Raw genomic sequence first — 26,920 nt, forward strand, 5'->3', positions numbered from 1 at the left:
TTAAAGTGTGCCTTGGTTTGAAGCAGATGCAGCCAGGCATTTTGATCCAACTTTAAGATGAAAAAATATTCTTTGTCTGATCCCCCGAAGACTGACACGTTTTTACCAGAAAATTTAGCTGCATGTAGGCTGACAGAAGATGTTAAAGATTACAGCAGCAAAGCCAAGAGAAGGGAAACTGGTATATGGCACCAAAGGAATTACTGCTTGTCCATCAGAGGTATGGCTATGAATCAGTCATATTGGGCACTGAAGGCTATACCACTGTACAAACTGTGTTCAGAGTCGTATCAAACCTCACAGCCTTTGCCTCTGTGGGTTTTAAGTTTGTGTCATACATGGGATTTTCAAATGAAGCTTGTCCATTACTGTTTTCATGTCCAGCATATCCATTGTACTGTACTTTTGGTCTTGTTCTGGGGAAAAAAAGACAGGAAATTATCAACAGCAATAATAGACATTCTAATATTTCCACTCTGTCTACATACAACAGCAAGTGTCCAGAATATCTTCCACTCCTAGTGGTAGTAACCTCCAGGTAAGTGTCTGCAATTCCAGTTATTCCAGGTAGGTCTCCCACAGCATGTCTTTCTACTTCCATACCAACAATAAATACTGCTAAATACCTTGTCCAAACTCCTGCAATCAGATTGATCAAATCCTGACTGATATTAACCTAAACATTGACAATTCAGCATCAAATGATACTGAAACTAACCAAACTTTTATTTTTGATAGTGTTTTCTCACCATGAGAGATTTATCAAAATTTCAGGAACGTTCACATTTTTATGCAAAGTACTGTTAGAATGTATCAAGCCAATAATTAAATGAAAATAAATGAGAATTAAGCAGATTTTCTGATATATCTAGCAAAGTGATATCCTATGATAGTATATATTAATATTTTAAACTTAAATCTCTTAGTATCTAGAAGTATCTCAAGAAATACAATAAGTTCAGTATATTGTTTTATACATATAATTGTAATAAAGCAAGAAAGGAGATAAAAGAGTGCAAAATGTAAGTACTTGGTGCTTAATAAAAGAATTTATAGTCTCATTATATAACTTTAGAAAAGGGTTCTTGAAAGTCAAATTCTTCTTATAAAATTATTCTGTTTTGGATAGCAGATAGGGAAAGCTATCACTGAAAGCTATCACTAGTGGAAATTGACAGTATGGAAATACTTATGTTACTAATAAATATTTTTTATGCCTATTTTAATTTTATAGCTACTAAACCATCTTAGAAGCTAATTAAGACCTTTCCTAAGTACAAGTAATTAAATATATCTGAATTTTGCTCAGAAAGATTGGGATGCAGTCTTCATTCCTGAAGTAATCCCTGTCAGCCAGATAAAAGGTACAACTGTGTAAAAAAGATTTAACAACCCTGGTTCTAATTAGATGATGTTTGTGTGAGATAGGCACAGCAGAAACATCCATAAAATTGTACCCTAAGACCTTCAAATTCTCTGCTACAGAGAGCCCCTAGGGACATAACTACCACCGCATCATTTTGAAAGTTTCATGTTGTTGTTCTGATCATTAATGTCATTTCAAGACAGACCCTTCAAAACTTATAAATTCTGTTCTCTTTCCATTGGAACATCTTTTCAAAAGATTACAGTTTGACCTAAAATTAATTTACCTCACTAATCAACTTGTTAATTTTTGATGGCAATATGACACTGATAAACCCTCTAAAACCTGCAGTTTAGTGTAAGTAATTCACTGAAAATAGAAGAAAGGGAAAATTATATTTGAAATATTAAGTTATGAGAAACATCTCCTATCTCAAACATAATTCAAATGCAGGCAGAACTGCAATGCTGCACCAGCCATACCATTAACAGAGGGATTATAGCTGCTTGTCTAAAGAATGAGTTTTACGTCTCTTAAATACATACATATTTCTACTGCTCATGTAGGGCAATAAAATTTCACAGGATAAACTACAAGATGTACCTCTATGTCACAAAATAATTTTTTTATGAGTTTGCCTCCTCTTTCTAAGCAATATTCCCTTTTCATTCTATTTCTTCTCCAGATCCAAATGCCTGGGCATTCATGATGCTCTTAAAGCTCCCCCCACCACTACAGAACAGGAGCTGTCTGAAAATCTAGACCTGGAGGCATTAGAAAAGCATCTTACAATATCAAGTTTGAAGACATAGTTGACAGCTCTTCCTGAGCAGTTTTTGTCAACAAAAGGCTATACCAGATTTCAGGACATGGATCATTTTACCTGCAGTTCCCAAGTTCAAGCCCCACAGCAATTTGTTTTCCCCAAACCATCTAATGCTGAGAAGGGCAAACAGTTTACTGCATCGTAGGCACTGGTGGACCTCAGATTGTCTGTGTGATTTCTTGCAATCACAAAATATTCTTGGTATCATGATTATATAACAAAAGTTTAAAAAGCATGTTCCTGTTATATACTATTTTGCAAATAGTTCTCAGACTGAACAAGTTTTCAGAAGATACATGGATATCAGCCTTCAAATCAGATTTCAGGTAACATTGATGGATTTATTCTATTATCTAGTGACATATAAAAGATTCATATGACCTGAAGTGGTGCCAATTCCTAAAGTAATCACTAGCTGACTCAGCACATACTATAAGTAGTTGCATTATGGGCTGTTCCCTCATGGGATTTATGGATTTTTCAGCTTGTATAATTAATACTAATAAGCTTTTTGAAAAAAGCAGCATACATTCAATTTAATAGGGCACTAAAATGAAAAAGTAGAACATGTGACCTCAGATTTCAATCTGATTCAGCCTAACAAACCAAGAAGGTTCAAAGGTCTTTGCTGCTTAACAGAGCAACTCATTTTTCAAAATGTACACCATTAAGTACTGCCCTGCACTGAACTCCTTCATGGGAATACCTAGAAATATTTGTCTTTCTAGAGCAAAGATGTTCTTAAAAGCTTTTAGCACTGTGTTCTCTAGTTACCTATCAAAATCAAACCAAAAAGCTTATTAAATTATTGAATAAATAACATTTACAATACCTGTGTTTGTAGAGGTAAAATGCAAACCCTGATAATATTAGAGCAAAGAATGGTACCAGGATGGCAGCTGCAACTGAACTGCTGTTTGTACCATAATAGTGATTTGAAAGGTCTGTGTCTGCACTTAAAGGACCTGAAATGAAACAAAATGGGCAGAAATAAAATTTCCATATTATCTACAGGGAGAAATAAAATCCCCATGTTATCTAGCTAATGATGTTCTTTTTATTCAAGAGTTAAAGATGATGTCTTGATCAAATATTATATTTAAAAACTTGAAATAAATAGTATGCACAATCATAGTATAAATATTTTTAATACCACTTCATTATATATCAATAACCATCAAAATTATTTGAAAATAGCACTCAGCAAGTAAAATAATTATGCTTATTGACATAATAATCTAATGATGACTCAATTTAATAAAGTTAAGCCATATAACCTCTAAAAAACAAATTAATTCTGCAAAAGTACTGTATGCCAGCAGTCTTAGTATTCATCTTGGAAACAACAAGCAATGCAAGACCAAAACAAACGAGAACAAGGAAGGAAAAACTGAGGTGTGTGCAATGAAACAGTGGTTCTGCTCGACTCAGTAGCCCTCCCACGTCTGCACCTGTGTCCACGTCCCTCCAGCAGCTGTGGATAGAACAGTGCAGAGAATGCAAACGCAGTGGCACAGCCTCGCTGGGCTCCTGTTGTGGACAGGCAGACAACCTGGACTGTAAAGCATTTTGCAGAACACATTTTTTCATCAGTATAAAGAGACACATCATTAAGTTGCTTAAACAGTTGACCACCTCGGTAATTCAAATTGTGAAGGATAAAAGACAATTTAATGCTGAAAAAGATTGAAAATTTTAGAGGAAAAAAATTGTTTTTGAGATCCAACTCCATGTTGTCAGTTTGAACTCACAGCTCTTCAGAAAGCAATATAGGTCCCATTCAAGAAAGAAAGACCAGGATAGAGGGAATGTACAGAGAGGATTGGGCTTGGACAAGTATCTGTGCTTGATATTCTGGGGTATTATTGCTATTGAGAGTGGAGAAGAACAGGAGACACTGCTGTTTACCTCTCTGAAATGCTCCAAACCAGCAGTACAGGGTGTTTCAAACACCACAACTCCCTCATTGGCAGCAGCAGCATCAATCAGTCTTTTTAGGACTCTAGTGCAAATCAGTTAAACAGCAGAGACATGGCCACTATGCTAATTTCACCAGACTACTAAAACATCTAAATAAGTTCAAAAACTGACAAAACCAAAAAAATAGAGAGAAAAGTAATAATTCTCCTATGATCCCAGGAAGGGTTCAAGGTCAGATTGGATGGGGCACTGGCAACCTGATCTAGTGAATAGTACTCCTGCCCACAGCAGGTGGTTTAGAACTAAATTATCTCTAAGGTCTTTTCCAACCCAAATCATACTACCATTCTACGATTTCTTGCAGTTCAAGCTCAATGGAAAAGGCAAAGGAAATGTTGGTTTTTGGTTTTTTTTCTGTGAGATATCTTTAAACCATAGGTATTTCAAGTCTCAATATTAAAAGAGCTTTGGCACATTTAATTTTAAAAAATGTACTAAATTTTAGGAAGTAACTAAGTGGCTTTTAAAACAAAGCCAACCTCCGCAGGAATTTCAGTATTGCTATATTTGATTGCTTAAAATATGACAAAATATTGCACTACAATCTTTTTTCACTGTCTGAATCTTCTGTCATGTTTTAGACTTCTCTACACATTTCTCTGTGGAAGTGGTGAAGGAAAAACTTTTCAAATTAATAAACCTATTATTGTAGTAGATAGGATCATGTTATAAGCTTCATCACACTACTCTTAACATTGAACTGTTTTAGAACACAGACATTTTTTTAAAATCTTGGGATTTGGTAATCCAGTACCTGTCCCAAAACTCAAGCTGTGGAAATATGTTTGGGGTAAATTTATGTATTTTTACTATATTGCACATGCACTGGATATCCTCTAAGTTATCTAAGTTAAAGACAGACAAACTATGGTAGGTCAAACAGTTAATAGGAGTTTTAGAAGTACTGATTTAATTGTTTTTTATTGGTTAGAAGAAGTGACAGACTAAAAAAAACCCAAGCAAACAAACACATTCAGTTATCTCTTTCTTCATCCCATACCACCACAATCTCCAGCTGTTCTTTCAATTATTTGGAGTAATTAGTAAAAAAATAAGGAAATTATCAAATTAATTGAAGTCAACTTACACCAAAAAATGTGGAATTAATATTCAAATTCTTATACAAATTTCAAATAGAAATATGTGTGATCAATGAAGTCTTAAATTCTGTCTCAAAGCTATCATCGTGCCACATATGATAGATATATTATAACATACAAGCAGCAGTAAAACTATAAAATTCATAAAAAACAATTCTTAGTATTGCCTTTTCGGTTTATTTAGTTAATTTTAAAAAAGTGTTGTGTAGCTCAAGATTTTAAATCAGACAAAAATTTACATTTAAAGAGTTTCTTTTATGGTATCTATGTTGGATAACCAATTCACATTTAATACTTTACACAAGACTTCTAGTGGAGGTAATCACATATTCTATATCTCTACAGTTTTTGAAGTACCACACTTAAGGTAACAAAACTAGAAATTTTGACTGAAGTTTGCAAGCTTTAATTGGAGAGTTTCAACCTTGAGTTGACCAGGTTCAGATTCTGCATTGCATGTGCTTTTCATTAGGGAAAAAAACCTTCACTGCAGTTCTGCATAATCTGAATTTCAGTCATGTATGAGACTCAGTATAATTTCAACATGGTCTGGTCTACTCATTATAATAATTTTCAGATCTGTTTATGATTAAACATATCCTGATGTGAACTTTGTCATTCTCCTGACAGCATTATTATTGTAGTGCCCAAACTAAGGTATAATTGCTACCACATCAAAAAAAAAAAGAAAAGTGGAAATACCTAAATATACACACTTAATGTGTGCAAAAGATAATTTGATTTACTTTTCATTAAAACAGCCATATTTTGTCACTGGGAAATGTGTGAGCTAAAAGAGGGATGTTCAGTAAGAATATAAATGTTTTGGGGGTTTTTTAGCAGTTCACATAACAGGGCTTTAGCCTCCTAAAACAGCACCAGTCAGGTGAATTCAAATTTTGATAACACACAGTGAATTCATTAATGTACAAGCTGTGTACTTTTCTACTTGAGGTGATTGAAAAATGTTGTCATTTATACCTAACAGAAAATAACATTTTTAAACAAAATACTCTGCAACCCAATCTCATGGTGGCAACCCTGCCCTTCTGACCCAAGCCATTCCATGATTCTGTGATTAAGAACATTTTATTATCATTGTGTGGGTGTATCATATGCATTTCTCCTTTGTCTCCTAGCTGGGGTTTCAGTTGGCCAGCATCTGTACAGCATGGCTCAATTTTACTAAGAGAAATGCTGCTCAAGTCAGAGAAAATGTGACAGCAAAAGCCATGCAAGATAAAGAAAAGCAGAATCACATGCCTAAGAGTAATTTTGAGACAAGGATGGTTAGCAGGTCAAAGATTTAAGAGAAAGAAGCACCAACACAGAAAGATAATCAGCAGCTTCCAAGGAACAACAGAGGCTGGAGCTTCTTCACCTGACTGAACCTGATGGACAGCAAAGACTCTCTGGATAGGTGCCTCACTGGGTGTGGACATGTATCACCAAATAGTTTCATAGCTCATTACTCCAGATATCTGTTTGTGCTTTAGTTAACAAAAAACAGCTCCATACTCTGGAGCTCTTGTGGAGCTCTCTCTGGAGCTCTCAGGGTACTCATTCAGTACCCTGTTTAGATGTAGTTTTCTTGTGAATAATGAAGTTGTGGGATATTATCTGGAGAGGAAGAATGATTTATAGAGTGAAACTTAAAATTCACATCTCATGATATTCAACACTTTTAAGAGTTGATTAATTTCCAGTAATGGATGTGTATTCCACAGCCATTGATCTAATATAACACAGATGCAAATTAATTATGCATATTTCATTTTTTGTTAATATGTTACATCAATCTAGACAAGTCAAAAATTACTTAGAGGAAAGAAAAAAGGTGCGTCATTGCATTTCTCCAGAGGAAATAAATACAGGAAAATAATAATTTTGTAAAGAAGGTTTCTCTTCTCACAAACCCACCTTTTTACACAATTTTAAAAGCAGTGTCCAGGCTGGAATGAGCAAGATTTTAGAATAACCATCTTCTAGAAATTTAGTGTTGAGGCATAGGCACTCAGCAATTGCTGAAACTGAACTTAGCCACAGACTTGCATCCTTTAAAAACCAAACTGCTATAACTTAACAGAAAAAAAGCCCTCAGAAATTAGATTACTGGACAAGAGAGGTTAAATAATTTGGTGTCACAATTTGGGCCTTTTAAGAAGGCTCAGGTACAGTTCTAGTTCTCCAAACAGACTTATAACAGATCTCTTTGTCCTTTGGATTGTTTTCCAAGGCTACAACCAAAATTGCTGCTGAGAGAGGATAAAAAGTACTAAGAAAGAAAAGTTCTTTCTGTTTTCATTCATTAAGTTTTCAAGACCTAGCATACTCAGTTGTTTGAGCACAGTTCTAATAATGCCAACATTGTGGGTTTGATTGCTATATGAGTCATTCATTTAACAGCTGGACATGATTTTCCTTGCGGGTCCCTTCCAACTCAGACTATTCTGTGATTCTGTGATACCCACTGAGACCAGTCTTTTTCCAGCATTGTGTTATTGAAAATTATTCATAAAATACATTGGTCTTCCCCACTTGACCAAGTAGCTCTCCATAAATACTGTCTTTGAAATATGCTTGCAGATGGAGAATTTCATATTGCTTTATGTATGCGCCAGTTTATGTACACTTTTCGCTTCCTGTATAGGCAGCAAATAATTAAACTTGAAAACCAGAACTATGTTAAGTCTTCAGACAGAGGATAGATGAGATCATCATCTCAGCAAAATATTCAGGAACAGAATAGATTTTAAAAAGAAAGCAAAGTACCCTTGGATATAAGAGGGTATTGACAAATATGACTTGCATTGGGTGGAAATTTGCTGTTTCCTTTTAGCTGTTAATTATTCAATAGAGAATAAGCAATTTATAGAAAATCAGTGTCTATTTAGCAATCTTGTAAAAGAGATGATGTCTTTATTTGCAGCAAGATGTCTACTGAGATGTCAAAGCTGAAGATGAGAGGTCCTCAGTCCAGGAATGCAGGATTAACTTGGACACTCCAGCTCCTTACTAGCCTTATACAAACTGATCTCTTATATCACAGCTCTAAAGGGTGATATGGACAATATTTTCCACTACTGTAGAATATGGAGAATTCCACTGGAGAATTCTCTGTTTAACTTCCTGCTTATTCTTCACTTACCACTATGAGTTATTAATTTCATATAGAATCAAACTTTTATTTTAGGTAGCTGGCAAACCATGGATATATTTTTTGATATTGCTTAAGATAATAGCAAATACAAATATTCCTCCCCCTCCAAACAAAAACAACAAACCACATTCTTACTGTTTCAAGATAACAAAGGCTGCTTAACAGACACGTTTGAACAAATGCTGATGCTGTACTTTTACAGTATGATAGATAAAATCAGAAAGAAAAAGCAGCTTAGGTATTACAGAAGTAAAGATTACATGAAAGTAGAGGCAGACGCATAATCTGTCCTACACAAGAGTTTATTCTGAAGATTGAATTTGTATTTGGCTTCAATAATTGGCAGTTCTTAGGCTGGGACTCTGAAGAGATGGATTTCTGCCCCTAGCCACTCAACATACGTAGCAATTTAAGAGATGGCCAAGACAACAAATCCACAGCATAGCTGCTATTACAGTACTTAATAGAGCAAAGTACAAAAGAGATTCAACAGAACTCTAAAGAGCACTGGGTACAGCAGCAGTGAAGCTAATGGAACCAAGGCAATTTATAAAATATACATACAGTCTGTCATAGAGATATTGGCTAGGTTGTCTCCTCTTCCTAGACCAGTGCTCTTGTGTGTATATACTGTGCTTTGACCACTTTGCAGGAGTTCCAGGATAAGGAAGTGCAGATGTCTACACTTAGTATTTGCCAAAAGTGTTTTATGAGTGAATATTTCATAAGTAAATACTTTAGTTTTTATGATAAAACTATTTTATGAGAAAAATAACTAGTCATACCAGCTGCTAAAGCACTTGAGCCCATAGCTGTAATACATACCTCAGACACTTCTTTAATATTTTTGACATTAAAGTAAAATTCTGTCCAAATACACATACATTCTGAAAACATACACCAGCAACAGGCACTCTCCAAATGACACTGTCAAAATTAGGGTTGATTCTGTCCTTTTAATTTCTTGTATCATTTTGACTGCAATTTATATTTAAGCAGGAAAAGTTTTTGCATTGCTGATGATATCCCTGGTGCTTTCAAAAAGAAATGCAAGTTCTTGCAATGGCATTCTCTTTAAAAGTACCCTGTACTTATTAGGTTGCTACACTAGAAAACCTGTGACAGTAACATGTTAACCAGAGTTAAATTAGGATTTGAACTGCATATTTCAAATATGCATATTTGGTTATGCTTTGTAATAGGAGTAGTGTAAAATAAACCTGCCTGCTTCATCTAAATCGCTGAATGATTCTTTGAATTCATTCTTGCATGACCCCAAAAGATGATATATATTAAAGATCTATGAAAGTATGTACCTTGTCTTTGGAGCATAAATTTTCCAAAGTCTTTTCCATGTATATCACCTTGATAAGTAAAAACTCCTCTTTCAAGCCCTGAGGATACCTATAATATGTTAAAACAGAAAAAAGGATTTCTGAAATTAATAAATAATGTTTAGCCATTTTTTCTGACTCAGACTAGATAATATGGAGCACAGATTTTCACACTTAGCCTTTAAAATAGTAGTGACTTTTCTATGCTGATACAATATTTATTACGTCAAAAATTTTATTTATTTATTTGTAATGGTATTCAAAATAACACCTGGAATGTTTTAAAAATACCTAATTTATATAGCTGGGGTTTAAAATTCTTGAAATGCCATACTCATAATTGCATTAGTATGCAGATATAGAAGCCTGATGAATTGTGAGATTTAAAACTTTCTTCCATAGAAAGTATCATGAGACAGAAAAAAGAAATGCAAAACATAAAATAACACCATTTTCCTTCAAGGTTAGGTGTACTTTTATGACAGCAAACTATTTACCAAACCAAAAAAGGACAATATTACTAAAGGTAAAATTCCCCTCCCATGTAAGAAAACAAAGGCAAAACCATAGCAAAATATGCTGATTCATTCCTCCTTCCCTTTCATATACTAAAAATTCTAATCAGAGTATAGTAGATAGAAGTTTGTATACATATTTTTGAAAGAGAATGGTAAGCCAATCTCTACACTGACATCCTGAGTGCTAGATTACATATTTGTAAGAAAAAATAATTACATATATACATAGATAATCACAAATTACTTCAGAATTTAATCTCAGCCATCTTTATCCATGGGTACTTACATAACCATCTAGTGCCCAGTTGTCATTTTCATACTTGCTTACAAAAATGTCACTTGGTCCTTTAATTTGAAAAACTTTCAAAAGCAAATGGGCTTCTTCCTTCTTATAAACACCTATGAAAATAAAGGAGGCAAGACATACCTTCTAAACAAATTTTCGACCAGTTTGTTCTGATCCTTTAAAATCTAATTATATCACTTTAGAACTAAAACAGTTTGTAGAAAACATTCTGTAATAAAAGAATTTCATAAGGTGAAGAACCTCAAGATTTAAAGTGCTGTAATGGCTGTATCTTAGTTAACTGATCTTTTGCCTCTTCACACTTGAGAAGAGTATGCAAAGATAGGTTTGTGTTATTTAATTTTATACAGAATAGGGCAAGAACAGCTGTATTTCAGGAATTCAGATAGAACTCCTTTCCTGGAATTTCCTTGATCTGGAAAAAAAATGGATTTACTGACATCACAACAGTATATTTTTACAGTAGATATCAGTAGTGCAGTAAAAGAAAATTCCTGTTTGGGAACCAGCTACTGCAGTTCTCTCTGAACTCTTGATCTTAAAATTTAGTGATAGCTGATAATGTTCTTTTCAATACAACTGTGATGAAAGGCTAATTCTGAACTTCAGTTAGATTAGCAAAAAGGAATGCATCATGTTGATTATAAGGTATGTATTTACGATGTTAATTATCTGTGTCTATATATTATGCTATGCCATTATTAATACTACATTGTTTTCAGGTAGATATTAATCAATACTGATTAATTGAGCTTTCCAGCTTTACAATTCTTAATATGCCTATATACACTTTGTCTGCCACCAGTGTTTCTGGTGAGTTCAACATACCAATGCTATCCAGCAGTCTGAGATGAATAAACCCTACCTCAATATTCACTTGAAATACAATGGCTTAAATAGATGGGTGACTGCACATAAAGTGACAGAAGTCTGTGCAGACCATTTCATTAAAACCTTTCCTTTTGCAAAAGAAAATTATTTTTAGCAAAAATAAAAAGCTTTTGTTTCATTTTCCATTTGAATGAAAATGCATCAAAATGGAACAGATTAAAACAACATATTATAAGAACTTCTTTAACACCAAATTCTGAACATACCTGATAGTTTGAGCTGTATGTTGGATGCCTCAATGAATGTGGCATTCACTTTGCTGCTTGTAGTATTGAACCAATCAACAGTGAGAGTAGCAGGCTGTCTTTTTCCTAAATATTCATAAAACCCTTTCCATAGTGAATTTACAAAAAACACATCTGAAGGAACTAAAAAAAGTATGGGGGGGGGGGGGGGGGGGGGGAGAGAAACAAAGGAAGAAATAAACTACAATGAAATAACAATCTTTCTAGCCATACTTATGCTTGGAATTTTTTTTAAGACAATCAATACACAGTTGTAAGGAGTTATTATAGCAAAAATTTGAACAACAATACAGACAATATATCTAATAACCTTTCTGCACAATTGCCTATAATATACTACACCTGTCCATCACGGTATACGGTCTCAAATAACCTCATACTTTATCATCTGTGTGATTCAGTGAATGTCCCCAAGACTATGAAAAACAATGGACTCTTCCTTAAAGCCCAGTACCTTTAAGGTACGATGAAAACAAGAAAAAGTATTCTGAAACCAGAGATTTCTGCAAGGAAACACTGTCTTAGGCCATCCCTTTTGTTTCATGGATCTATTGAATCAGCATTGTGTGATTTTGAACTGAGTATGAATGAATATTCAACTGAATTGACTGAATTTCTGGTACAGTTTTATCAGTCATTTTTAGACTTCAAAGCTTTTTTCCACACAATATTACTGCACCTATGAACAGTGAAGTTTTCAAAGAATGAAACTTTTTTAAAATTTAAAATAAATTGCCATTTCTCAGCAACTGCAGTTTGAACTATCTGAAGTAAAAATCCTACAAAATGAAGCATGAATTTTTGGAAGAAGCATATACATTTGGATTATTTATTTTATGTGATTGGCATCTTTCCTCTATACAGAAAAAAAATTATTTAGGTATTAGATGTTGCATTTTAAATTGTTTAACTAACTATATCATATCTTAACAAAATGACATCTCTAGCAAGTATTAAAATTCACCCTTACTATCCATGACCAGTACAAATGACACTTTCTAAATAACTAAAGAATGACATTAGAAGTGTTTCCACATTCTTATTAAAATCCTAAAAGAATTAATTTTTCTTCTTCATTTTGTCAAGCTCTGAACACATATAAAGGCAGCTGTCTTTACTGAAGAAAATTTATCACTGCAGGTATTCTCTGCATCCATTTTTAAAATTTCTATGGCTATTCCCTCCTCTACCTAATCACTTATTGCAAAACTGAATCAAGAACGAAACACAGGGCAATAATACTTGACATGCAAGATATCTGAAAATCAGAGAGCTGATTAGCTGTTGACTAAAGGATAAATAATTTCTTCCATGTCTTTTGCCTTAAGTGATGCAAAAGTCACAAGCAAATGGTCAAGCCCAGTGTGGAATGATTTTAAAACATCATTAGCATGTTATTAGTTCTATCACTGGATTCCAAATGAGCAGAGACCTATTAAATGTCTTTGAGTGTAATGGCTTTGAATAACTGGAAGTGTTCAATTTCCAAAGTAAAATCAGTGGGGCTTTACACAAGGTTACCTCAATTTACTACCAAAAATCTGTAGCATTACGTTTGAATTGGTATGTCACGGTCCTTAGGATTTGTATAATTTCTGAAAATACGTGGATTCTGTGAAGAGTCTTTCAGACTCTTCTTCCTACTCATTTCTCATTTTTTGCTACAATAGTGACACAGCTAAATTTGACACTTGGTATTCTAAAAAGAAATATTACAATTATTTTTATTTGTCTATATTATTAATTAAAATTGTGTGTCCGACATATTCCCATGAAGGTGAACATCTAGTATTAGCGGTGTCACCCAGAGAGGTACTATGTAAGATTTTTATAAAGGACTCCATACTTTCACCACATTCCAGCATCCTCAGTACATAGTTTGTCTGACAACTCTATCAATGATAGATGTTAAGCTTTGCAAAATAGTCCCACTGACTCAGTATTTACAGAGCTGGCATTTGCAGATGAACAGAATCAGCAGGGGAGGGGAAATTGTATTACTGCTTCCCCAGCCATGTTTTTTTAAATGCTAAAACGCAAGTGCTGCAGTCCCCAGGGATGCTGCTTTGGAGAGCCCCTAAGATTGTGCTGAGCACTTACAAGGTCCCACCCCCTGTGGGCAAATGCAAAAGAGTAGAATGAACTGGCTATTAGTATTCCAGTACTGCACTGACTGTGCTGATTGTTCTCAGGACACATTGGGAAATCCATGGCTACTCTTTAATAAAAACAGCTTCCTAACTATTATTTTGAAGACTATACAAAGCAGTGAGAACAGTGGAAACCAAACAGAGTAATATAGTTCCTAATTCTCACATGGATATTGTAAGAATTCTTTAGTTGCAACTTAGTCAAGTAAAAATGTTTAGTATTGCTTATGAAGACATTAACTCTGCCAAAAAAACCCAGACAAACAAACAAAAAAAACCCCAACAAACTAATAAATATAATTTGCATTCAGTTGTCTAAAGGCAAAAAAACAGAACATGAGTCTATTCTGTTACAGAAACTGTAGTTTACCAATATTAACTTAATTATGTTCAAAATACAGATAGCAGCAAATCAAATTGTATCAACAGCCAACATAACATGGTAAAGGAAGTATTTTAAAATACCTAATGTTCTATAACAAAGAGAATTAACAATTTTAAAACACATAATAATAGTGCAGAGCTGTTTTTTGAAAACCACTTAAAACATTTTCTTCTTAATTACTGTTATTTGTTACAGTTTCACTTTCCTGTTTACTATTATTGGCACTTCCAATAACAGCATTTAATTCTTTTTTAATAGCTTTTAAATAGAAGTTATGAAAACTAGTTATAAAGGACATGATAATGCATGAATTGATACTGACACTCTGCATAGTGAATATATTTGGAAACTAGGTCTACATTTTAATTTGACATTGAAACTTCAAAACCTATGTGGTAACAGATTAATGCATATTTTAGGTGTTTTGTGAGGTGAAGCCTCCAATAAATGAAGACTGTATATTGATTATAAAGAATGAACACTATATCCTGCTTTATTGTGAGTCTGTAGAAGTAACGTGTTTCAGAAGAACTCATTTATGGATTCACCTGACACTCTCACTAATAAACTCTCCAGGAAGGTTAATTATTAGCAGAAATACCTTTTTATCCCATCTTCTCTACAGAGTCCTTCTGTGAATTGCCATGAGTGTGAACCATTAATCTTATTTTCCCTGCAGCCTTGCTAAAAATCAAAATATAGAATTGCAAGCTCATTTATTTTGTGACGACTCTGCTTATTGTGGAATAAGTTAAACAAAATCAGGACTTTCATTTTCTGAATGAGGATTTCTCAGATGCATTTGTCTCATTTGTCACTGGCAGGAGGAATAGGTTAACTGCATACACATTCATGAAGTGGCATAGAAAAGTAACAGCAATGTTTGCTGGCCTTGCCACCTGTCTGCTGGTCCACACTGTTTTGGAAACCTTATATTGGAGAACATGGAGAGTTTATGTGAAATGATGGCCAAGAATGTTTCCAAAACTGGTTTTGGGGTAGGGTTTTTCATATGTCTTACAACGCTTGCAATGTGAAGGGCAAAACTTTGACTGAAACTAATCCCTGCAATTATAATATACACTCATTATAAGGCTCTCCATTATAGCAATCTCTCTGATATAAAACATCAAATCTGAGGTTTGTGTATAAAAACTTCGTCTGTTTGAGAAGAGATTTTGTGCAATTCATAAAATTGGCACTATAGAAATTTTGAGAAAGTTCTTTGTGAAAGAATTTCATTGACTAGGTTTCACATGTCACCTGTTATTATGAAAGACCTCAACACTTATATTCCTTGGAAATTAGTAACAAATGCTTCACTAAAATATTGGAAATAGTTTTATTATCCATAACAATCTTGGGTGTAAATCAATTTAATTTATTTAGATCTAAAGCTCTTCTTGTATACAAACCTGGAGTTTTAGTTATTGTTTCATTAACTTCTCTCACTCCTTTACCTACAAGTAAAAAGACAAATTATCATTTTCATGAACATATTTGTGTGGTTTTTGTATTTTTTTAATAAAATATTAAAACAATACCTGTTGGATGCAATCATCTTTTATCCAATAGAGTCACTTTTAAAACAGAAATAACTTGTCTTGAATACTTTACATGTTTAAACCTATCCACTTGCACAAAAATATCACTAAATGATGTAGGTAATTAACATTTTTATCGTGGAACGTTGTCTGGCTAGCTAAGAGTCTCATACATTTAGGGCTAAAATGTTTATATCAGTCCCAGTGCTATAAAAGAGAGCCTTATAGAAGGGACAAATTCCATATCTAATTATGAATAATAATATTTTAAATATGCTAAAAATTGTGCTAGGAAAGACTGATGCATTTATGACACAAACCAGCAAGAGCCAGATAGCTTGATTCATATAACAGGATCAGATATCATGGGAAAGAGTCACAATTTTTGAATTAAAAAGATGCAATTTGCTGTATTTCTGGTACACTCAGCAAAGTTATGTCCATTGATCCTGATCAAGTTCTGGACTCATCTTTTGGCCCATTAAAAAAGGACAGTGTCCCATTGGAAGACTTGGTCTTGCATATTGGTTTTCTTTTTTTCTCTTTATGAGCAGAAACTCACTAATCAGGCTGATCACATGCTAAGAAAGCATAAAAAGTGTAGGACACTCAATGAGAATTGTACCTAAAGACTGTAACCCAATCTTATAGAAATTTTTACTGCATTTTATCTTCAATAAATAAAGTAACCAAAAAAAAAAAACCCAAAAGATATTTTTTCTTAAATTATTAATGATACAGTATCTATTAAAAATCATCCTTTAGACACACAGAATAAAGGTAACTTCTAATATCTAGATCAAATGACAATGCTGAATCAGAGATGTCTGCCCTTTTTTTTAAAGAAAAATAACTATTGCTCAAGCATCAAAACTATTCAGGGTACTTTGTTATAATAAAATTAAAAATCATACTGCAAAAACTTTCCCTTGGCATCTATTTTTCCTCTATTAATAGTCTAAATATAATTTTATTTTATTTTTATGAATTGAGAACTAACAGCCATTTTGATTTGTAATTGAAGAGCAAATTCAGACCTCATAACTGTATACTTGGATTTTCTCTAGAAAACTTTATGAAAGTTACACTGATATAAAAGTGGATTATACTGCAGAGGCTTTTTCTCTTATTTTTTGGTTAATTTTTAATTTATAAGATTTCCTCAGACTTAAAGTATACCTGCATGAATCTAAAAGCTAGGATATTAATTACCTTTTCTTGTTCATATAGAAAATCATATACTAAGCACTGAATACATTGAAATACTGTTTAAAACTGACATAAAAATAAAAGCAGCTAAAGTAGTACTTAATATTGTTTAGGTTGTGTTTGCTGTTATTAAGGGTAAACATGTATGTGTGTCTGTGCACTTGCACACCTTCTCCTCTTCCATTAGTTCTAGATGTTATGTTCACCTCGATTTCTTCCCTATTTCTTTCAAAAAAGAAAAGCTGTTGTTCCATTGTGTGTCATTGAATAGTAAGTGGAAAAAATTAATACTACCAAATAAAACAAAAATTTCAGGGAGAATTAATTCAAACCCAGTAGGATCCAAGAAATCACTTGAGTAATGACTTACTTTTACAAATAGGTGATTTTCCTGTCCATTTCATATCTGGCTTACATGTCCGATGCTCTGATCCACCAGCAAGAAAAAATCCTGGCTGACAGGTATACACCAAAGTATACCCTAAAGTAGGAAGATCTATTGCTTTCACATCTACATGGGCTGGTGTTTCTGGCTGCCTGCAAGCATGAGCTGCAAAGGGGTTTTTACAGTTAGAAAACATAGTGGTAAGCAGTTTCCGTAGAATTAGACAATCCAATTTGAAATAAATGCATGGCAACTCTGGATGGTTTTTAGCAAAGTCAAGTAGCTATTACTTGTAAAAGTAACACTCAGAGTGTATAGTTATATTATTGTGGGATGGAAATGATACTATCATGTATTTTTAAAGAATAAACCAAAATCAAATCATGCTAGGAATAAGAAAACAGTTAAAATGAGGGGAAGCACATGCCATTGTACATGATGCAATGATTGGTCCTGTGAATTATTGCACTGTCGCAGTATCAAGCGTCACTTCCACTCTGTGTTCTGAAAATTAGAGTGGTTACTGTGATAAATAAATGTAATTCAATTGAAATAAAGGTTCCACAAGAATGTTTTGTCATTGGGCATTGACTATAACAGATTTGGCTAGTCAGTAAGCTTCTCTGTACAATATAGTGCTCACTTGTAACTACCCAAAGCTAATTTAAAACAGGATAAGATTCTAAGGTTATTGTAATGAATTACTTTTCGCTTAGGTCAGTCTATTTTAATGCAATAGTTATTTGATGTCCTCCCACTCACACAGAGCTATAAGTAATTTGCATAACCATTCACAGCCCAGAAAAGGTGGGTTTTGCTGAGTTCTAGTTTATGATTCACAAAATACTAGGCATCAAAATAGTTCCATGCATATTTCAGGTCATTTTCCATTCTTTATTAATCCACTACACACACAAAAATATTTCCAGCTTGATTAAAGCAGCTAATGCAGTAGGTTTATTATAACAGATTTTTCCAGTAAAACTGATAGAATTATTGTGAACTTCATTAAAAAAAGTCTGCAAAATCTTCCTTCAAATTAATACCCCAAATACATCTTTGGTCTTTGAATAGGGAACAGCAACAAATAAAAAATTCAAAAATATGTTTTAAATAAAGCTACCCATCCTTATAGCAAATAATTTGTCACCAATTTTCACATGTATCACTTTGTAACTCTTAAAATTGTACACTGTTCTAAGTCATTAGAATAAAAACCAGACTTACGAATGCATTCAGATTGTATGCCACTCCAAGTTAGGTTGGCAAGACAAGAACGAGTGGTGGATCCCTGAATATGATAACCTTTTCTGCATCTGAAATAGACTGTGCTCCCAACCTAAGGATCAAACCAGAATGTTAGGCAGAAGAAGGATCCATCATGTGTAGTCAAATATTAAGACAGTGGAAAGTTAATACAGTTTTTTCAAAAATAAAAATGTCTACTTTTTACAGTTTCTAGAGTTAAACTTTTGGTTCTTTTAAACTATGATGAAATAGTTGAGGAATTGATTATTTCATGATCTTGTTTAAAAGTATTATGTGGAAAAATAGTGACTGTTCACATGGAAAATAATTGTATTCATACATTTCTATTGATTAGTTTTTCAGTGTGAAAGAAGCAAACTAAATGCCTGAGATGCCTCTCTTTCCTGTATATCACTGCATATATTTTGATAGACCATAAAGTCACTTTCAAAGGTTTTTCCTTGTGTGATTTGACTCAGTATGGGTTTTTTTAGAATTAAAAGAAAAAAACTATGAAGAAGTGTTTCATCTACAAATATATTCACTAGAGAAAACTCCAGGTGAAAATTTTTTACACTGTATTTATTACTATTAGGTTTTATTTGAGATGTTCAACTAGCAAAAGCCTTCCTATGATCAAATATGATATGACCTTTCTCAAAAGAAAAGGTAAAAATAACTGAGAAAATGCTCTTTAGATTTCAACAGGGATAGAAATGCATGAAAACTACAAACAAAATTGCAGGTGAGAAAGAATTTTCTTAAGAGATGAGAAAGAGATTGCATGGAGAGTTCTAGCAAAATGAACTTATTGATGGTACTGACAAAAATAACCAGAATGTAACTCCAGGTCAAGTTGTTTAATGATATGGGGCTAACCAGTAAAGCATTACTTTTGTTTTGGATAAAAAATCTCGTCAATAATAAGTAAATAAATAAATAAATAAATAAATTAGACAAAATTCACATTATTGGAAATTATATTACTTTAATAAAGTGACATATCACACAGACAAGTTGCAAATGAGTAGTGATCAATGTGTATTAGTAAGAGCTTGCAGTTTTAGAAAGGCAGATAGCTCTGCACTGCAAATGTCATAGAAGGACTTCAATGGAAATTAAAAATTAGCATCTTCAAAAGTAGCTACCTGCTATCTATACACTCAATTATATAAAACCTGCTTATCATGGTAGATTTTGAGCAAATGCACACCATTTCTCCCAGAAGTAACTTGGGAAAATTACTGGTGTTTTTAAAGGTCATATTAGTGATATGGCTTTGCAGACTTATGTCTTTCTAGCTATTTTTAAACATATTATTCTCTCTATCCTGTCAAGGACATGCAGTATGTCTTTCATAGGGACTAGAACAGTGTGTGGTTAGTCTTGAGTCTAAGTTAGCTTACTTGTGCCAATTCTGCTGTCTGTCAGTAATAACGAGATGCAAACCTTTTCTCAGAGCTCCAAAAGACCAAGCAAAAAGTAACAGAGGTTCAAGGTGGTTAAAGAGTTATACTGCTTTTTCATTTTACTGGTAAGAGTTAAAGCGAAAGCAGCACACTCTTTGTATAATACTTGGATGAAAAACATTGGGGGCATTTATAAGTCACAGTGTATGGAAGCACAAAAGGCAAAGAATGAATGGGGCAAGACAGGATGCTGGTAGATGAGAAAACCCTACAAAGATCTGCTGCCTGTCATCACACTGTACTATAAGGAGGAAAGACTGCTGAAAAGTGTTTTATAAAAGTTTGGCTATGTAATACAAATAGGAAGTCCATTAATAATGTATGAAAACCCCCAAAACAATCTAGTTCTGTAGCCACTAGAGAGAATTCTCCATGCTGTGGTAGAAGATGGCACTCTGAGAGTGAACACATACTGGAGAAAGACTTAATACACAACCGAGGAAGACCTACTATGGCCTCTAGAGGTGAATGGGAAGAGAAGATCAGTTTACTTAAACATGAATAACAGACAGTAGAACAGTGAATTGGCCAGTACAATTATTAAAGACCATTGGGAAGCAGATAAAAGGGGGAGAAAAAAGAAAACAATCCCTTTTTAAAATTAGGTGCAAAGATTGGAGTTGTTTTTAAAGAGAAAATGGGGACAGGTACAGAATCAAGATGAGACATCAGAGAGGCAACTGCACCTATTACTGGAAGCAGAACTGTCTTGGGTAAGGCCACAAGATATGGCTCAGGGAGAAGTGCCTCAGTATCTGTGAGCCAGGCAGGAACAGAAGGTGAAGAAAAGAGCTGTCAGCTACAGCAACAAAAGACAGAAAAATTGTAGGAGAGAGAGAAACCAGAGGAACTTACAGAAAGGGCATTTTGGAAAACAGTTCTACTAATTTGATCACAATGGGCACGCTGCCCTAGGCTCAGAAATAAGTAGCAAACCCAAAGAGAACTTATCTTAAATTTAAGTCACAGATATATATACCTGAAAGATCTATCCACAGAAAGTTTATCAATCTATATAATGACTGTGGATTGGTCATTGCTGTATCTACGGTTATTTCCTCAGTCACTTTTCTGCCTCTCACTCCTTAAACTAACAACCTGTGAGGAATTTGGAAATTATTGAAAGGATATTCATCCCAGAGAACCTGGACACAACACAATAATTTTATCTTCTCTGACTGAACCAAATAAACCATGAATTTCTAATTTAGTAAAGCCACTTGCTGACTTTTTTGTCAAGGACTACATGGCCTTTGAATCACACAGGTCTTTGGTTGTTAGGTATTTACTGACTATTCATCAATGTATGAAGGAATTATTATCATAAAGCAAGGTAATTATATTATGTCATATCATATTAAGTAATCGATTCATAAATAGCCCTCCGTACTGAAGTCTCCTAAAGGACTGAATGCATGATATATTGCAGGGTTAGAAGTTCTTTCTTTAACCTGAATATTTTAAAAAAAGCTTGGCATGAAAAATGGGTTTTTATTAAAACGAGGGTGGAAATTTCTTAAGGTTTGCATCAGACATTTAAGACTACAGATAATGTTTCTCATTAAATTTCTTATATAATTATGAAATAAATTTTCATTTTAGAATGCTAATAAATAATAATTTAAAAATTACCTCATAACCTCTGGAACTATTTTGTATTCCAAAATGTGGAGTACCAGGGTCTGTACATGTATTGTGAGCTGGATCTAAAGCAAAATGTGAAACACAACACATATTATTATGGTGTGAAAATAATACTCTAAAATTGTTTGCAAAGATTAAATCATTTCATCAATGTCTAGTGATGACAAGAATTCAATTTTTAATTGAATGTGTGTTTTTCTATATATTATGCTAGTATTTCTAACTAAATTAGCACGTATATCAAAGTAATTTGTTTCAGCACATTGTCATTTTCCTGAAAGGTTTTTGCAGGTATTTCTGGTGGTGGAGACTTTACAGTTTGGGTTGCATTAATTTTTAGCAATCTTATCCTTTTAAATCTCTGAATCCATATATATTTCATTACTCACAATGCAATTGGAATACACAGAGAAATCTTTATATTTTCTTTATTTCAAATGAAGAGCTTAATGATAAGTGTTTCTAAAAAAAACCCCTCCCAACATAAAACAACCAAAACTTTTCAAGCACAAAAAATCCCACAAACTAAAAACCCCAAACCCATAATCAGCTTCTTCTCATAGCAAGGAAATACTTTTTATTTTTGTATAGGCTTTTTTTTCTATGCCACAAAGAAAACAAGTTTTTAATGGAACACCACCTCAGTTGCTGGAGAATAAAATTCCCTCCATGAAAATAGCACATGCCAACAGATTAAAACTCATTGTTCATGAGAGTAATTTAAAGCAGCCTGGAACTATTTTTTCATTCAGTAATCTCCATATTCTAGTGACTGTTCTTTGCCCAGTCATATCCACCAGTCAGACAGCAGAGTGCAGCAAGCACAGGGACTGCAGTGCCTCCCTGGCAGTCAGCAGCCTATGACAGCAAATGCCTAGTCATGATGACTGGACCTAAGAAGCCCCTCTTCTGCCCTCAGATCCTTGCTTATCTCTCTGCAAGACTATAGGTCATATTTGCCTCGACCCTTACCAATGAACAAATTCCAAACCTCCTAAACCCTATATAAACACCCTCCTCTGCCCAGCTCAGGAGAAGAGCTGTCACCGAGACCCCTTGCAGAAGATACCAAAAAAGACATCTCTGTGGAACCTCATACAGCACTTCTCCTCTCTCTTCCTGGGCTGCCAAAGGCACTTAGCAAGCAAAGAGCTGAAAATCACTAATGAGCTGAGAATCACTAAAGAGCTGATCTCACTTAAGAGCTGAGCTGGCTAAGATTGCCTGGGGCCCTGGAGCCTGCCTGAGGCGCCCAGACAGGTTGTGCTTAACTGGACTTCTCTGTCTTGGCAGCCGTTTTCACGGAGTCTCCAAAAACCCCGGAGCTGCCTCAGCACAGAACTTCATCCAGTGGATTTTTCTGTAGTGTGTGATTCTCCCTTGGCAACCGAGTCTGCTGTGTGCTGACACTGAATTATGAAGAACACCTCTTGAGACTATACTTCACCTGTAACAATTTTTATTTTTCTGTAGAGCAAAAATTGAAACTTATCATTTACAAAAATGTGATATTTCATTTTACTCTTTGCCAACTCCCATTTTCAATATTGACCATCAGTAGAGCATAAAAATTCAACTGGACTGATATTTACCAAAAGCCTCAAAAGTTAGGTGGATGTTGACCTAAAGTGTGAGAATGAAAAGCAAAGGTGCTCCTGATGTTGAGATGCTTGAACAGCTCAGGAACTTTTAAAAAGTTATCAACAGCTGGAATTCTATTTCTAATAATAGACATGAAGCTGAATTGAATTTTTAAGATAGGTCTTATCTGAAGAAATCAAAGCAGGAGTTCACAAAGTGTTCTAAGGGAACTATTGCTACCCAGAAACAGAAAAGCTTTGACTACATGGTTTTTTCAGGTCTAGTTCTAGATACTGTTCACCGTTCTTAACCTTCAAATTGCTTAGAAATTTTATCTGTAAATATGTTAGATGATTTAATATTTTCCTTTTACAGTAACATAAAAACTATTATGTAAAAGAAAAACCCGCATCTTTGATGCACTACTTCCCATGTGCTTCTATATTATACAATATAAAATATAAACAGAAATTGATTATTACATTTTCAAAGTTGATTCTTTGCATCAGACCTGAAAATTAGCTTTTTTAAATCTTCTTGCCTCTGTAGCAAAATATAGGTGTAAGATGATTGCCCAGTTTGCAAAAACTATAGAGAGAAGTTTTTAATTCAAACAAAATAATTCTGTTGACTGTCATGTCTTCATTTAAAAATACAGGCTGCTTTCAATAATCATGATTGCTACCTTTTTTCAGAGTGCCCATTTCTTTCACACAGCCAATATCTCAGCTACAACAAAATATATAAACAGCCTACTATATACATCTGAATATGTTTGTCTAGAAATATCAAAGAGAATTTTTTATTATAAAACGAAACTAATTTTCACTAGTATGTCACCCCAAGTGGAATCAAATTCTGATGTCAGTGGGAGTTAAAGGTGTCAATCTGATTGATATAACATGCTAAAAGCCTACCAGTTGTTCAACAGTCAATGAGAAACTGAGAGTACTTGGGAATTAGTCAGAATTTCAAAAGATCAGAGATGTACAAGCCATGTTCACAAAGTTGAAAACACTTTGATTTAGGATTGATTCTGAAAAGTGCCCTTAACCCTCCAGTTACAAAATCTAGTCTTTAATCTGTAACAGTCTACTGCACATCCAAGAGATTCTAAAAATAGATGGAACAAATTTATGCACTTGCACTTATTGATGTTCTGCATTTCCAGCAGACAAACCCTGTAAATATACAAATGACTTCATATGTGATTGTGTTTATCCTATAGTATTTATACTCAAAATATAACCTTATTAAACTAGTTATTTTTATATTTCATAGATATTTTCTATACTTGGATAGTTAATTTCTATATTTATGATAGTGTAATAGCTTATCAAGAATATTCTCAGCAGAACATGCATTAGTGGTAGTTTATTACCAATGCAAGTTGGTTGAATTCCACTCCAAGTACCATCTGCTTGACAGAATCTTCTTGAAGAGCCTATCAGAATAAAAGGAGGTCTGCATTGGAAGCTAACTTCAGATCTGTAGGTGAAACTTTTTCCATTGAGGCGTCCTTCTGCTGGAGTACCAGGATCACCACAAAACACAGCTGATACATAAAAATGAAAAGAAAAAAAAGGAATTAAAATCTGCATATGCTTTAACCTGAAGTATTCTACATTGTTTTATGTGCAAGGCAGGCATACTGGATATGAGTGCAAATGCTCCGTTCATTTATCTGTGTCAGACTGTAGATCTCCTAAATTCTTGACAGCAATTTAAAATAAATTGTCACTGTTTTAGATATTGTAAGCATAGAACTTAACCTGGAAAAATAAAGCTTTTAAGGGAGACATTTAAATATTGATTAGATTTGGATAACAAAATAATCCCGAAGTATACAATGCAATATTGCAATGCTTAAAAATAAAACCATCTTTTCACATTTGACATACTCAAATGAGTAGGTTGGAAATTTTTGCCTTAATTAGATAAAAGGGAAAACGCTTATCAGGTTCCTAACAAGATTTCAAGCACTCAAATAGTTGAGTTGACAGATTGAGAAAATGCTGAAAAATAAATACAAGCAAGATATGAGGGTATGTACTCGCCTTCAGAAAGAAAAAATTGCTTAGAAAAGATATGAGCTATGAGCTTAAGTGTTAGCATCCTTGTTTTCACCTGTTAATGGAAATGGAAACAGGAAAGAAAATAAAAGGAAGAGTGCAAGGGAATATTTCAGTCATGGTCACCACAAGTCAAATTCAGAACATCCAGTAGGATTACCAGTTAGGCCAATGGTGATGGGTGCAATTAGGTAACAAGAGATGGGGGTAACTTTTGGGGAAAGGAAGAAGACTGTGACCTTTAATGGGCACAGCCACTCAAATTTCATAACAAGGTAAGCTTTTTGGTACAAGAAAGGAGAATCCTGCAGTAATTCATATATTACCTGGTATAGCTGAGTCCTTTTTAAATTGTGATTCTGTGACTGTAGCCCAAGAGAACCGATTGTAGCTTTGGTGAAGCCCAACACAACTGTACCCTGAAAACTTACGCAAACATTGTGGGACGTCTCCCCGCCAAACTCCTCGCCCTTCGCAGGAGAGAATAGCTGTGTTGGACAGCTGATAGCCTTCTGCACAGCTGTAACTCACACTAGCACCCCAACGATAATCAGATCCTTCCACCTTCCCATACAGTACTGTTGGAGGGGGGCCACAAGTAATAGCTGTGTCAGGAAAGAAAAGTTACAATTTCAAGAATTTATAGGGTTTAGGAATACGTGATATAATACCCACTCATACGTTTGAATCTAAAAAAAGGTATTTTAGACTATTGTTCCAACAAAGTATACCTGTGTTGACATAGCAGTCTCTAATAGACAGAAAACTAATTTAAAAACAAAAATAAAGGCTCTGCATTTAGGAAGTCCCTGAGTGCTAGTTTTCTAGAAGCCCAAAGAGTACATAGCTACCTAGTTTTATTTTTTTCCCTATATATTCATTACTGATTATTTTTGGCAACCGGTTACTAGCTAGGTAAAGGTTTTCAATAAACATTATTTCTTTCAATAGATAAGTTTTTTTTATTCTAAATTTCCAAATATTTGCATTTTCTTTTAAACTAATTTTGCAGCACTATTTAATATGACTGTTCATTCATCTGCTTATTTTCTAAGGCTTTCCACACACAATGGTAATTAATTTTATTGGTAATTGGGGCTAAGAAATTATTCTGACATTTTCCAAATTCTAATAAGAGTGTCCAAAAAGATGAAATCTGGAATGTCCACATTTGCATTTCCATATAATTTCTTTTAACAAAGACCACAACCATAAAATCACTCAGGCAGTACTTCTGATGACAGAAAAATGCGGTCAGTAGAATACGTATGCCAAAATTTAATTAGTAGGCTAGACTTAGCTATCACAGTGAAGTGGTGCTAGGTGAGTTGGCAGCCTAGGCCTTCTATAAGCAGAAGATGCCCTAGGCTGTTAAATTTACTCCCTGGGCTGCTGAAATTGTTTTAACAATTTTCACCAGGCTGCCTTATTTGTCTTTCAAAGTCATCCCCACTATGACCTTCCTGCTAGCACTTGTAATTAGCTATTTGTGAAGCATTTTTTTTC

General features: G+C 34.1%; 1 protein-coding gene across 1 annotated transcript in view; it reads right to left on the minus strand.

Moving 5' to 3' along the window:
• Nucleotides 1–256: 256 nt before the first annotated feature.
• Nucleotides 257–26,920, minus strand: part of CSMD1 (CUB and Sushi multiple domains 1) — a gene marked incomplete at both ends in the record, with an annotated part of 1,059,366 nt that continues 1,032,702 nt past the window's right edge. Inside the window, 11 exons of the mRNA XM_084202054.1 lie at nt 257–416; nt 3,025–3,157; nt 9,749–9,836; nt 10,571–10,683; nt 11,689–11,850; nt 15,678–15,722; nt 17,386–17,565; nt 18,628–18,739; nt 21,750–21,823; nt 24,724–24,897; nt 25,846–26,019. Of these exons, the coding sequence (XP_084058180.1) occupies nt 257–416; nt 3,025–3,157; nt 9,749–9,836; nt 10,571–10,683; nt 11,689–11,850; nt 15,678–15,722; nt 17,386–17,565; nt 18,628–18,739; nt 21,750–21,823; nt 24,724–24,897; nt 25,846–26,019 (1,415 nt within the window). The remainder of the gene's footprint in view (nt 417–3,024; nt 3,158–9,748; nt 9,837–10,570; nt 10,684–11,688; nt 11,851–15,677; nt 15,723–17,385; nt 17,566–18,627; nt 18,740–21,749; nt 21,824–24,723; nt 24,898–25,845; nt 26,020–26,920) is intronic.

This window comes from Fringilla coelebs, assembly GCF_963513975.1.
Source record: "Fringilla coelebs genome assembly, chromosome: 3".
In the NCBI taxonomy this organism is placed as follows: domain Eukaryota; kingdom Metazoa; phylum Chordata; class Aves; order Passeriformes; family Fringillidae; genus Fringilla; species Fringilla coelebs.